The sequence below is a fragment of the Pteropus medius genome, unplaced genomic scaffold (assembly GCF_902729225.1).
Source record: "Pteropus medius unplaced genomic scaffold, Ma_sr-lr_union100, whole genome shotgun sequence".
In the NCBI taxonomy this organism is placed as follows: Eukaryota; Metazoa; Chordata; class Mammalia; order Chiroptera; family Pteropodidae; genus Pteropus; species Pteropus medius.
The window spans coordinates 21,587,253-21,602,310 of record NW_024349801.1 but is presented as its reverse complement, the minus strand read 5'-3'; the positions used below and the strand labels follow the sequence as shown (position 1 = coordinate 21,602,310).

Sequence of the window (15,058 nt, the reverse complement as noted above, 5' to 3'; positions counted from 1 at the left end):
CAAGGCAGGAGGCTGGCATTACTCCACCACAAGAATTTTCTCTTTCCTCTGCTCAAAATGTCCAATGTTGCTTCGTGTCAAGAGAGAAGCAAATTCTTACAAAGGCCTTCAGGGCCCTGCTTCATCTTCACACATTCACCACATTACCTCTCTGACCTCAAATCTCTACCAAAAGCAGATTTACCATGAAGGTAATGGAGCTTAAGCTTCAGCTCACTGCATTTTCTATTCCAAGGCTCTGAGAGTAGCGCTAGAAATGTGTTTGCATTGTGTTTTTTGTTTGTTCATTTGTTTTTGACTTGCAAAAGTAAAATATTTTAGCCACAAGTGCTAAGATCATTGACCATTGTCTCTTCCACTCTAATTTTCTTCCATCATCCTTTGCCTCATGTCAGATGGTGCTGGAATCCAGAGAATAAGCTTCCTTTCTACTGGTTCCAATGAAAATTTCCCATGCCCTTTCCCCTCTGGACACCAACAGTCATTAAGATGTAGAAAAGAACTCATTAGTCATACTAACTTTAAAGTTATAAGAGAGATTTTTGTGAAGCTGGTACTGTCTTAAATATGTCACAGACAGGCCAGTAATGATTGGCACTCCATTTCATTGGCCTTATTTTCTGTTAAACTAAGAAAGTAAATGGTTTTGAAAAAACTAGATCCAATTTTACAGACAAATTACTATAAGAAACAAAAGGCAAATTCAAACAAAAACTAATTCTTTCACAAGTGTAACTGCAAAACTACTTGAGAAACAGCTTTTGAATTTGTCGATGTTGTTCCATAAGCAATAAACTCAAGGAGAAATAACACTTTTTAAACACATATATAATACACATATATGTACTTTTATAGGCATTGATATGACAAGGGTAGGTTCCATGTCTTATTCATCTTTTTTATCATCAATTCCTACTGTAGGACCAACCCAGTACCAACTAAATAGTATATGCCCCTCAAAATGCCTGAGAAACAGGTATATAAACTTCGACCAAAGAACTGCCTTATTTGTAGGCACAATAGATGCAGTGCTTAGGGTCTATGATACCTTTAGGTGTACACAAAAATGTTTAAATTTTTATGTATTTTAAAATCAGAAGAAAAATAAATATAATAATGATGGATACATAATAATGAATTCAACCTTGATTATATCTGTCTTTATACCCATCATCGTAACATATAATTTTTAATATTTTGGGGGAGGAAGGGCCCACGAGAAACATAATGTGACACTGGTCTGATTTTTCCCATCCCATAAACACAACAAGGGCTTCCCTGTGGAGTGATGCATGCTGGTTCCACAACCCCCACATTTTAGAGTCAAGAACAGCTTCAGCTAGTTTAAAGAAAGCCTCTAATTATCTACCTCTTTTGCTTGCCATGTTACTAAGCTACATAAAATCCGAATTAGGTGTTTTATACATGAACAACGCTCCCCCTGATTGCTTTGTAGGAAAGCACACATGTGCTTTAAAATGATTGTCTTTGGGTCTCCTATCAAACTATACAAAAAGAGTGAATTACAAAGAACAGAAAATAGGCTAGTCATAACATAAATAGATGACTCAATTAGCTGAAATTTTTTACATCTTGAAGAATGAGACATTTATATGAATATGGAGATAATAAATAATAAAACACATCTGGGAGAAAATTAGTGTTTTCCCACAACACCATGGCTGGCTTCCTGCCTTCCTGATGTGTTGTCGAAGTGCGAGTGCACCTTAATTAAATGTTGCAGATGTTAAATATTTCATTGAGGTGAAATACCACTTCTGCATGATTTTTCCCCCGATAACCCCAGGCTGATTAGAAGGTCTCTAGTCTGTGCTTCTCTGGCAAATACAACACTTGTAGTGATGTTTAGTAAACTGTTTTTAAGTTATCATTGCTGCTGTAAACTTAACAATTGTGTGAAGATACATGCATTTCATTGAATCATAAAAAGCTACTTGAAGTTGAGAAAAGTTGGCACTACCTAGTATATCATAGGGTCTCAAAAATGTTTGTTGACTAACTGCATAAATGAGTGAATATTTTTATGTTAGCAGTCTTCAGGACCGGTGCTCCTATGAGTCTGATGCCTGATGATCTGAGGTGGAGCTGAAGCAGTGATGCTAGCACTGGAGAGTGGCTGCAAATACAGATGAAGTTTCACTTGCCCACCACCACTCCCCTTCTGCTGTGCGACCCAGTTCCTAACAGGCCATGGACCGGTACTTGTCCATATCTCATGGGTTGGGGATCCCTGTTTTAGGTTGTAAAAGCACTCCGGTCTATTACTAGATCTGCAGAAACTTATATAGCCTAAAGATGCATCATTCACAACCATGATAATGTAAATGATGGTGATAACAAATGTCAATTCCTCAAGTCATATGGCTGTTGTAACAAATCCAAGAGGAAGAGACTGGCTTCATCTTTCTCTGCAAATCAGTGCCAGAGCAGATTCTGGCCCAGCTATGTCACCAAAACATACCAAAACCTACAATAATAAATCCTGTTGGAAACTCGTCCCTGTTGAAGCTGGTTAATCTTATGTTTACACTGTTAAGATTATATTAGTGATTTGATATAAGTAAATCATTTCATTTGAAAAAGAAAAAATTATGACAAGAATTCTAAACTCTTAGATTGGCATTGGGAATATAAAGTATTGCCCCAGAGGGCACAACTAACGACCTCTGGGTGGGAACTACACTGAGACAAATTTCAACTCATTATGAGGCTGAATGTTGCAATAAATAAGTGCCCAACAAGTGAATGGACTACACCATGAAACAACTGCCTATTTAAGTAAATCATCTGTCAGAGATGTTATTAAATGAAGGAATGAGGCATTAGATAAACTCTAATCCAGCTGTTAGTTTCTAACAAGTCTATGGTCAAATATTTTTTTAAATAGCAGTCATAAATTGAATATATGTGCATTGAAAGAAAAATTACATAATAGTCTGTCACTAACTAGGGACAAAAGAGAATATCAATACCCTCTGTATTATTTCATTTGTGTTAGTTTCAAAAAAACAAGCAAAACTAATCTGATAGAAATCAGAAGATGGTTGTGTGGAGTGCAGGGAGAATGAATGAAAAATGTCAGGCACAAGGGGACTTTCCAGGGTGATAAAAATGTTCTATAACATCTACAGCGGTGCCACCCTGAACAAGCCTGATCCTGTCTGATCTCGGGAAGCTAAGCAGGGTCAGGCCTGGTTAGTACTTAGATGGGAGACCACCTAGGAAGACCAGGTGCTATAGGTGTAACAAATAAAAAAATACAAGAATCATAAGCTGACAAGGTCCTTGCAATCTGTGAAGTCAACCAAGGGTTGCCATGACTAAAAATATATATATATATACATTGTTTTTTTCTAGAAATGTCTTATATCTTGTGTTTAAGATAGTAGTTTTTAGGTGCATACAATTGTCAAAGCTCAGCAAACCGAACACTTAAGATTTGTGTTTCTTGTATATAAAATACACCTCCACGAAATAAAATTTAATTTAATTTAAAAATCATATTCTCTTTGTATCATCCGAAGAACTCAATACTTACCAAGTGACTTCTTTTTACTGCAGAACATTATTGCATCTGATTGTTTGTCAGCAGGCCTCAACAGTTGCCCTACATAAGAAAACAAGAAAAGTACACAACGTTAGTATTTGGAAAATGCTCATTAACCATAAATTTTCATCCTTTAACTTTCTTCCTAGTCAAATCTAGATGACTAAGAAGTCATTGGCACAATAAAGAATAACAGATTTCACTTATCAGGCTTAAATCTAACTAGGTAAGAATAATTCTAAACAAAAATAATTTGTTTATTATAGAGGTTATATGGAATGACAAGTGTGCTATTCAATTTGGCATTAAAATTGAGCCAAATGTTCTAATAGATCCATAACCCTAATGAATCAGAACATCTCAGGTGTAAAGCTCCAACATCTGCCTTTTTAAAAATATATATATAGTTGGCATACAATATTATATTAGTTTCAGGTGTACAACATAGTGATTAGACATTTATATAAGCATCTGCCTTTTATTCGAGTGCCTTCCCACAGCCAGAGCTGGGAACCACTGCTGAACTGCAGGAGTTACATGTGAGAGGAAATTATTGGCCAGGCTTTAGAGAAATAAAATGCAATTCAAAAATTTTCCTCAATTTATTCTCATGTATATAGTCTTCTCAAGGTAATTACCAAAAAAGAAAGAATGTCATTATTATCTTTCTTTATTTTTCCTACATATGGTCTAATTTCCTTCAAATAGTAAACTCTATTAGAGATTTAGAATAAAGGGGCAGACAAAGGACTTCCAACATTTAGAACCCAATAGACTATGGGTGCATGCTCTTTCAGTTAGAAAGAGAAATGACTGTTTGCTTCCTGCTCAAAGAAGTGGTGTGGTAGGATGCAGTAAACATACTTAAAGAAGTCATATGGAGACCAAAAAAGAGGAAGAGCAATGCTTATGGCTTAGTAGCTGCACAAAAAGAGGATGCAGAGGAAGTTCATCAGTGCTCACTGCTCCACTACAAACCGCTCAGAGTCTAAAAAGCCTGACACCAATATGTCTCCCTGTCATGTCCCCAGATCCATGGGTTCCTACCCACCACCTCCAGGAAAAGCAAGAGCCTGCTGAGGGCGCAGCCTGACAAATAGGACCATTGACACTTTGTGGGACCCACTGCCTTTCTAGGGATCAGATACTAAAACTGATGAATCTAAGCAAGAAGATGGGGATACTGCTGCCAGGTGCTACTAGAAGCAGGGACAGGTCCTCAAAAATAACCCATCAATAACTCTTCTGTTTCTCCTCCCACACCTTCTACCAACTGCCACCAAAGCTTATCCAAGACAATTTCTCTTCCCCCTCCTCACTGCTCTCCCCACCCCAGCCCCAGGCAACAGTTGCCTTTAGGACTTGCCTGCTGGCCAGTGATTGCTTTTCCCCTGCATTCCTCCTAACAGGTTTCCCTGCTCCAGTCTTGGCCACCTATAGACCAGGGTCAACACTGAAGCCAGAGTCATCTTTATAAAAGGTAAATGGCATCATGTCATGCCTCAGCTTAAAACCCTCCAGTTACCTCCCATTAGCCTTAGAAAAAAGATCAACAAATATAGGGTAGCTGAAGGAAACTGAATTTTGGGTGGTAAACACACAATAGCATATACAGATGTCAAATTATAATGTGCACCTGAAAATTATATAATTGTATTAACTAATGTTACCCCAATAAACTTAATTAAAAAATAAGAAAGAAAAAGAAAGAAGAAAGAAAGAAGAAAAGAAAGAAGGAAGGAAGGAAAGGGAAGGAAGGAAGGAAGGAAGGAAAGAAGGAAGGAAGGAAGGAAAGAAGGAAGAGGAAGGAAGGAAGGAAGGAAGGAAGGAAGGAAGGAAGGAAGGAAAAGAAAAAAAGATCAAATTCTAACATGACTTCTCCGACCCTCTGCAACCTGGTCTCTGCTCATTTTTCTACCCTGATTTCACATCACTCTCCTTACTGCCCCTATATCTCCTTGCGCTCCTTCATATTTATACTTCTTTTTGTTTGAGGTCTTTCACACATGCTCCTCCTTCTGCCCATTACCATCTACCCCCATTGCCAAACCTTTCACTTGACTAAATTCTATTCATCTTTCCAACATCAACTCAACCATCACTTCCTCTAGGAAACCTCCCCGAATCTCCCAAATCAGAGATAGGAGCACCTCCCTTGTGCTCCTATAAAATCCAGAACTTCCCATTTCAGACCCCTTATCACTCTAGAACATATTTGCTTATTATATTGGCTGTTTCCCCATTAAGACAGTAGGACAGAGATCTTATCTGTCTGGTCCATAGTTGTATCTCCAGTATCTAATGCATACCTGGCATATAGCAATGCTCAGTAAACATTTGTTAAATAGAAGAATGATTGATGTCCTCAGTTTCTAAGAGGAATGAAACAAGGGCTTCCAGACACTAAAAGGCACTTCCCTTTTAGCAACTATCTCTTCCCAGACCCCCGCCCCAAGTGCCAGAATGTCTTAGATCTTCCCAAGCTAGGAGCCATCATGGCTTTCTTGGCTGCTCCCTCCTTCTGGCTGGTCCCCATTCTACTGTGCACCCGCTTCTCCAGCCTAGCAAGAATCTCAAAGGATGAGCAATATTGGGTTCACATAAAGGATTTTTTGAGGGAAAAGCCTTCCTATGAGAAATAACATGGACAAAAAAGGGTTTTCATCCATGAAGACAGATCATCTCTGTTCCAAAATACTAGTCACAACAACAGATACAAAATGCAGAAGGGAGATCAATGAATGGATTCTGCGACATTGAAATCTGTATCTGGTGGCCCCATCTGGCCAGAAGGTTAGGACTCACCAGAGAGTTCTAAGCCAAGTTGTTAGGGCTTGAAAACTCTCTCTGGGGACTAAGTGAAAATGTTCTGTTTTCATGGGCTCATAGTCCCTGAAGCAGGTGAAAAGTAGAACAATTCTTTAAGCAAGATGACAAAAGGGACTCTACATCTAACAGATGGCAATGAAAATGTAGGCAGAAGAGAGAAATTCAATCTCTCAGGAAGTTAATAAGAGTACCAGCCACTGGCCAACTTTTTCTTTCTCCTTATTGCTTTTGCCAGATTACTTTGAGGGATTAGTACCAAAAGATAACCAGTACAAAAGATGAACCTAAATGTATTTGTGTAACATAAAAGTAACTTAAGTGAAAATATCCATGTAACCCCTTCTCTCTCTTATTTTAGATCTTCCTGTAAGAAGTTCTCATTTTAAAAACCCCTAGTTAATCAAACATAAAGCAATACCATATTCTTCCTAAAATTACCTTTAAGCCATAAGCTATTTCATTGCTTTTAATTTCTCTAATACCATTCCCAAAGTATCTTTGAAACCTTTTAAAGACATTGAAAAAATCCATTTTTAAATTTTAACCATTCTTGCTTTTGTAGGAAATATTTTCTACTTCATAATTAATGCAGTGATAATATAATCACTGTTGTATGAGTTAATCAATATCTCTATAAGATTTGTGAAAATTATCTCTTATTAATAATCTTATTCAACTGTTTTTGCTCTCTAAGACATAAAGTTAAAGCGAAAATTAAGAATTGGCTTTCAGGTCCATGGTTTGCTAAGTGAAATCTAGCTCTAGAAATAGTAATTTAGAATTTTAAAATCCAACAAGTGCCAAATCTAACAACATTTACATGAACACATTCTCCTTTATTTTTTAATCATCCCAAAGTAGAGGAAATGGAAAAAGGAAAGCTAGTGGGCAGATCTTGTCTTACCTTTGGCTTCACCTTATGCAAAGGATTAAAATGTCAGTTTCTTAGTGTGAAAGTCCTAGGGGTTTTCATAAGAAAGAGAGGTATAAGAAATAGGAAGAAAGAGTAGAGAGTAGCTAAGAAATGATAGCTAAAGGCTTTATGTATATAATTAATTTTAAAATGCAATGAGTACATTGATGGAAAAGATTAAAAGTTATGCTTGCATGAAGAATTTATTACTTTTTTTTTTTTACATTTCAAGTTCAGGTTTTGACTCTTGGTCATAGAAAATAATTCTTCTAAGGGAAAAAATGGCTCCAGTTTGTTCAGAAAAAAATATGGAATTGGTTTCAGACACCTTGAGATTGAGGGTGATAACAAGACATCTAAGCTGGAAGCAGCGGAAGAAGGCATTCTTCCTGTCCATATTATGATTCCAAAAGGAGGTCTCTCCTTAGAGTGAAAATGGGTACGCCCAGGTAACTCAATGCTTTAAGCAAAAGATTAAAATAGAGATTCCCTTTAATGACCTGAGGCCATTCAGCAATCAGGTTATTACAGTTAATTCCCCCTACTCCAATTCCATGATTACTAGCAACCTGCTGATAATAACTCACTTTCCCACAGAAGCCTGCCTACAGGGAAAGAAAGCACGAGTCTCACTTGCTGATGTGAACAAGCTAGTGCTCCTGAAAGTTATATTACACATTTTAAATTAATACTTTGTCACTTTTATTTTATACCATCAGTCTCCTGAGCTAATATTAGTCTGTCCCAGAAAGATAGATCTGGTTTTGGTATGCTGTTAAATTATGGTCCAAAGTCTACAGGACAAACATCCCACTCTGGCCATAGCAAACTCACCAAGAGGCCACCAAGGGAACAGCCTGCTGACCTGCTCAAGAGGCAGCAGGCTGTGGTGTCTGGAAGCTTGTCCTTGGAGTCAAACAGCCTGATCTTAGATTCCTGCTTTTTCCACTAACTCATTACAGAATGTGGAACAAATAAGCTCTGTAAGCCTCAGAACCTAGCTGGAGGGGCTATTAGGGATGGTGCACACAATGAAAGTATGTTGTGTTAGTTATCTTGAAGGCAGTCCTCTAAACTTTCTTTGTCAAAATCATAGAGATTAGGGTGAACTGAGGACAGAAAATGTAACTCCTTCAAGACATTCTTCAGTAAAATAAAGGAGATAAGTGTGAATGGGTAATGAGACTTTAAAGAGAAGATGTGTTTAAAGTGGAAAGACCAGGCATGGGGATACACCGAGGGAATAGAACCAGTGGAAAAATAAAGGTTGAAACTATGAGGTAGAGTGACAGAAAGGCAAAGGAATTGGAGGAGATTGGCAAAGAAAGGGGAAAGAGGCCAGGGCAGCTGGGGAAGAAACAGAAGCCATCCGAGCCAGGACAGGAGAGTAGCGTGGGGCAGATTCTTGGCAGCTCTCTCTGGGCAAGTAAGCCCAGGTGAGCCCTCCCTGCTTGGCTTCATTTCAGGGTCTAGGGAAGAGCTGGAATGTCCCCCACTGGAAGGAACCTTCTACTTCCTTTGAGCAATGCATCCTCTCCAGTTCTCAGGACTCAGGGACAAAATGGATCAAGGGGAAAAGGACCCATCCAGCTTCAACAAGCCTAATCCCAGACTTCACCTCTTGTGAGGCACTCCCGCCCTTCTCTCCTTCTATGTTCCAGTCTCTGTTCTGTTCTTCTTGCCTTCCTCTTTCCCCAACTCTGCTTTCTCGTCCCCTTTCGGGACACCGTACTGTATAGAGAGAGTTTTAAAATAACAGTATTCCAATACCAGCTCAACTACTTTCTGTCTAGTGTTACTTTGACCACGTCACTTACCATTTCTAAGTTTCAGTCTCTGAATCTGTAAAATATAGATAATAATGCCTTCCTCCGAGAGGTGTTGTGAGGTTAAATACCCATGTACACACAGTTCACTCCATTAAAGTGTTCCCTCATCTCTTTTCCTCCTCCCAGTCTGTCTTTCCTACTCCCTACTTTTTCTCCTCTTTCAGTCTCCCAGTTTCCATTCCCTGTTTCCCTAATTTTCCTTCATATTATTCACTACAGTACTTGTCTCCCAACTCAATCCACCTAGAGTGGAAAGGAGGGGGCTTCCCGGGAGGCCAGCATTAGGATGAACTTAGATGAACGTTGAAAAGTCCACCTGTTTGAACAATAGTGGAGTTTGAGGATGGGAAGCTGTGATAGCAGGATTAGGGAACTAGTCGCTTCTCTCCTCCCCGGTCTTACCCATGCCCTTTCTTTCCCTTGGCCCTAAGTTCTCAGAGTCTGAAAAACAAAGCCTCAACAAGTTCTCCCACCCTTGGACATGGTGACCTTGAAGTCATATCTGCTAGCAACCAGCCTAAGAATATCCCCCGGGGCTAGGACCCTGAAGAATGGGGATGCTAAAGCACAGCTCCAAGACCCCAAGGAAGGGAAATCTCAGCCTTAGAATGTGAAACCAGTGAGAGATAAGGGGTCAGTCCAGGCCTCTGTCCTGTGTGTGTGCAGCTTTGAGTGTGACGTGAGGGTGAGAAGTATAGATAATGTTGTAACTATATTTGGTGTCAGTGACAGCTGCCAAGAGGCATAGTGCTTGCAGACTGTAGATATTGGGCAAAAGTAGAAGTAAAAAAAATTTTAAGCCAGTCTATGCGTGTATATGTGTATTTGTAAAAGTGACAGTTAGTACAGCCAAATTTATAAATTGCTTAGCAATTATATCTACCATGCCTCAACAATAAATTATTTTATTTTCTATGTAATATATATCAGACTGATTTTGTTGTGAATTGTCATGTCAACACTGAAGTCTGTTTATATTTTGTTAAGCATGCAGCTGTTACCCAACCACAAAATTCTAAAGCAGTGGGAACCCTACTTCCCTTCTCCTCTTGTTTATTCCCTGCTCATTTCCCAACTCAATCTACTAGTTTCCCTTTCTTTTTTGTTTCCTTGCCTTTCCTAGCCTGCTCTCAGTGCCTCCTTTATGCATTTTCTCCTTCCTTCTCCTCATCCTGCCTTTCTCTCCCAAACATGTCTCTCGAGGCTTGGTCATCTTTCTTCCTCTTCTTACTTCCCTATTTCCCACCAGTGCTGGAGTCAGAGGGATGGGTTTAGTCCTGCTAGCTCTGTAAACTCCAATAAGTCCTCCTCCTTTCTAAGCCCTGGTTTTCTTGTCTGTACACAGGGACAATCAGGGTAACTCATAGGATCATTAAGCAAACTAAATCAGGTCATGCCTAGAAATTAACACAGTGCCTCCCACTACAAAGTTAATACTCAAAAAAGGAAAGCTAGTAATCTTATTTTTTAATTCATTTTTAACTCTGAGAATAGAAAACATCCTATCAAATTTGGGAGCCATCCCTACTGATGTTCAATCATCAAACACTTATACATCAAATCTAGGCTGGCTAGAGGGAAGCAAGGATCATTAGGCCCATCTCTGTCTTTCAAAAGCCCACAGTCTGAGGAAGATGAGACAGCCAGATACATGGAAAGATCATTAGAATGGCAACTGTGGGGCTATGATGGAAGAAGACCAAGAACTATGGAAGCAGAAGGAAGGGATTCGGCAAGCCTGCTTTGCAGAGTCAGCTAAGATTTCAGAGATGGCGATTCTAAGAAAAAGAAAAAGAAGAGTTTGCTCAATAAGAACAGGCAAATGAGGAACGTGTGGAAAGTCCAAGTGTTGTGAAAGGGAAGGGAAGGTTTGGGGAGCACAGTCATGGCAACCAGATTATAGGGGGCCATGGTGTGGTGTGATATGGGGCTGGCAAAATAAATAATAAATGGATTCTGAAAGAAGTCATCATCTTCATCGCTGTCGTTCACTAGGGACCTGACCTCATGCTAAGCACTTGACATTTTTCATCTCATTTAATCCTCTCCAAAACCCAATGGGCAGCGATACTTTGTCATTGCTCCCTCGTGTCTCTCTAGGCAAGTGCATGCTATCAGAGTTTTTAGGAAGGTTGCCCTCACAGCATGGGCTGGCGTGGAAAGAGATGAAAAAGCCATGACAACAAGTAAGCAAAGCTGGATTCTAGAAATGTTTCTGCAGTTAAATTGACCATTTATAAGTGGCCCATAGGTTAAGGTACAGGACAAGGAGGACAAGGTTTTTGGCTTGGGGCAATGAGGGAATAGAGGAGTCATTAACTAAAATGACAAATACGTCAGTGAAAGGAGAAGGAAAGAAAGGTGTAGGAGCAGGAGCAGGACTAGGGTGGGAGAATAAAAGGTTCAGTTTGAATACATTAGGCTTGAAATGCCATTTGATCATTGAAAATATTCTTAGCCCTAAAAAGAAACGACAAATTTGTAAACTTGAAGTCAACCTATGAGGCGACGTCAAAGTCATGGGGAATGAATGGTCTCGCTCAGAAAGAACAAGAATAAAGAGAAGTCAGGAGAGGGCAGAGGGTAAGGACGAGTCAATAAAAGGACAAGGATAAAGTCCTTGAGGGACCTCAAAAGATGGATCAGAAAAAGATATACTGAAATGAAAAGCTGTGGCTTTCCTACAGTGCCCTCTTCCTCTGGGCACCTGGCAGGTGCTCAACAAACTGGAGTTGAATAAAGAAAAGGAAAGAGGAAGAAATAACCTCAGTTTCAGGAAGGAACATGTTTTGGAAAATACAATGATAAATAATATTTAACATTTACATTCAGAAATGTATTGGTTAACATTTTAAAAATATGTAATATTGCTAAGAAGTTAAGCAAGACTAGGCATGCTCTATAAGTGTGGAACTTTTGAAAGTTACCGTTTTCTATGGCTTTTCATGAGAAATCCTGAAAACACATACTAGCATCTAAATTTTGTATATGTCATGCAAGCATCTAGAATATATACATTAAGAAGTTTTATGTCAAGGAGAGCTACAAATTCCAATTTACTTTGAAATGATATGTTAAGTCTTTTCCTACTATATGAAAATTTCTAATTTACCATGTAAGAACAAAATTAAATCTTATGCACAAGGAAAATCTGCCAGGGGCAACAAAAAAAAGAAATCACTTGGCTCCACAGTTTTAATGATGCTTGCATGGCAAAAATGTAAAAGCACAAGATAGCTAAATATAAGTTTAAAAAATTATTCTAAATTTACATTTTGCAGTAAAGGCTAGCATGGAGCAACACCTGAGCAACAGTGACAGTTGATGGACAGAGGTGCTGGTAATCCCATACATGGGATTTCCTCATCTTTTTAATAAACCTTCAGCCCCCAATTAATGTTTCTTGCCAGTTTTGTTTTGTTTTTTTTTTTTTTCTTCCTCCTTGTTAACCAGGGACCTGAGACTCTCTCATGTCTATCCACAAAAGAGCTAGAGGAATCAATTCTTCTATTCAGACAAATCTCAGCACTGAAAACATACCCCTCAAGCATCAGAGAGCTTAGTGACAAACTGTTTATGACCAAAGCATGACTCGATCGAAGAATAAACAATATCTTGAATAGATGAACTAGATACAAACCTCCTGAAAAAAAACTAAAACCAACGCCTATCAGAGGAAATGACACCCATAAGCCAAGAAAAAAATAGACATTGATGTTAGTCCCTTTGGCCATCATATAGGTGATGATAACAGAATAAAAATCCGAACTTCAAAAGAAAAAAAAAGGCAATGTTCTGTTTTCTAAACCCAACTAACTTTCGCCAAAATTATTTTTTAATAAGAGGAGGATAATAAAGCCTATTTGCTAAACCTCAACCACACAGGAGATAAGAAACAGCAAGCTGGAAAAAAGAAGCAGAAAGCCCCAAATGGCCCAGAGCTAACTCTCCTCTTAGTCTCACCAACCCTCGAAAGCTCCCCACCGACTCACCTCAGCCTGGACCTAACCCTCTCCCCCAAAAGGGAGATTTCCCAGTAGTGCAGGAAAATCAAACAGGTACCCATTCCATGACCATGGCAGTGAGAAAAGCTATTCTGAAAGCTCTAGTAATTACACAGAAAACAAGCTGAGTCTCTAGGGCACATTCTTGAAAACCTGAGACCAACTCCCGGAAAAACACTCTTGACCACTTACCACTACCGGAAGCTGCTAAAAGGCAGATCCGAATCAGCACCCACTAGAAAAAGAGGAAGACGTTGTAGGAAAGCAGTTTTATTACCAGTAAGGAACCGGGGCGGGACGGGACGACACGACGCTCTCTGGAAAAAATACCAAAATCCCAGAAGAGTCTCTCCTTCTCTAGTTGCCTGCTGCTGCTGCCAAGGCAGAACTGGTTAATCTTGGAGAAACAAAAGGAAGCTCCCTCGAGGCTGGCTTTGGGAGGATGGCTTCCTCTGTGGGAACCAAGAGTTCGGAAGGTTGGGAGAGACAACAGAAGGGTTCACTAGCTACTACTTCAGCTTCACAATCTTTTATCAGCCTTTGGCTGAGGGAGATAAGCAAACATCTTTGGACTCTCTACTTGTTTTTTTCCCCAGAAAAGAAAGAATTAACAGTGGCTTGTTTGTGTGTTTTTTTTTAATCATTATTATGAGACTTCAACTCTCTTGTCATGAAAGCTAAGAACGCTCAAGCAACGTTTAACAGAGCAATGACACTTCTTTCTCAACATCCTTAATTTCAGCTCAGAGGAAGCAAACCATTAACCCTGAGGATGCCAAAGGACGAATGCATGTAGGATATGAATTTCACTTTTCAGTTCAGAATCGCTTTGAGGGGATCCTGGTTTTTACGATGGGATTAGATAAAAATGAAATATTTGGGTTTGTGACTATGTTTAAATGAAAGGATTATGGCTCCTTTTAAATATGTCTAAAGCCATTTATAGATTTTTTAGAAGTTGCATCAGATTTGCAGTTAAATACAGAAACCAAATATGTTTTAATCATGTCTCTATAACCAGAGGAAGTTGATCCCCTGTGCATCATTGACTCCACTCTTCTAGAACGGCCCCATACTGAACCCTCAGATTTCCACAAAGAACTAGCTCAGAGGAAAAGAAGGGTATTCCCTGCCAAGCTCCACAGTCACAAGAAACTGCAGGTTCTTGAAACAAGAATGATTGCTTTCTTCTTTGCATGATAAACAGAACCAAGAACAGCCTACACAATGAAGCAATCATTTCTTTAAAATATTTAAAATAAAAAAAAACTTCTAAATTAGAAAAGATAAATACAGCCTCTATACCATTTTTTAATTTATCACATTGGCAATTGTTATAAGTTTGATAATTCCCTTTGTTGAAGAAGATATAAGGAAAGATATAAGGAAATCAGTATCTTCTCCTATTCTCCTATACTGTTAGTGGGAGAAGAAATTGGTAAAATATGTTTTGTTTTTTTTTTTAAGCCTACAGCACCCAGTATTCCTAGGTGGAATCCCATCCAAGTACTAACCAGGCCCCACCCTGCTTAGCTTCTGAGATTAGACGAGATCGGGCGTGTTCAGGGTGGCACGGCCATAGGTAAATTATGTTTAAAGGGAAACTAAGTAGTGCCTATCAAATATAGAAATGTGTATGTTTCCAGCTCTTAGGACTTCACCTTATGGATGACCACAAATATATGCAAACATATCTATAAAAATGTTCATTATGGCAATGTCCGTGATAGCAAACAACTAAAAATGCCTTAAATATGGGGAATTGACTGACTAAATAAGTTAAAGTCCATCTGTACATACAAAGAAGTATTATGCAGATGTCAAGGGGAAGTAAAACTAGACCGAAGAATCAGATTGTCTGAGTTCATATCTGGCTTCACCGGTGACTGGCCAGGTAACTCTGAGCAAGTTCTCA

General features: G+C 39.0%; 1 protein-coding gene and 2 pseudogenes across 4 annotated transcripts in view; 1 reads left to right on the top strand and 2 right to left on the bottom strand.

Annotated features, from left to right (window-relative positions):
• Window positions 1-13,444, bottom strand: part of ATP8B4 (ATPase phospholipid transporting 8B4 (putative)) — a 192,893-nt gene extending 179,449 nt beyond the window's left edge. For 3 of the 4 annotated variants that reach the window (XM_039889077.1, XM_039889079.1, XM_039889080.1), the window contains exons 1-2: window positions 13,132-13,319; window positions 3,560-3,628 (exon numbers count right to left, since the gene is read on the bottom strand). In XM_039889077.1, the coding sequence (XP_039745011.1) occupies window positions 3,560-3,587 (28 nt within the window). In that variant the 5' untranslated portion in view covers window positions 3,588-3,628; window positions 13,132-13,319. The other variant, XM_039889078.1, reaches the window with a different exon arrangement.
• Window positions 3,145-3,264, top strand: LOC120581044 (uncharacterized; annotated as a pseudogene).
• A 1,164-nt stretch (window positions 13,445-14,608) lies between the features above and the next one.
• LOC120623198 (uncharacterized) lies at window positions 14,609-14,727 on the bottom strand (annotated as a pseudogene).
• Window positions 14,728-15,058: the final 331 nt, after the last annotated feature.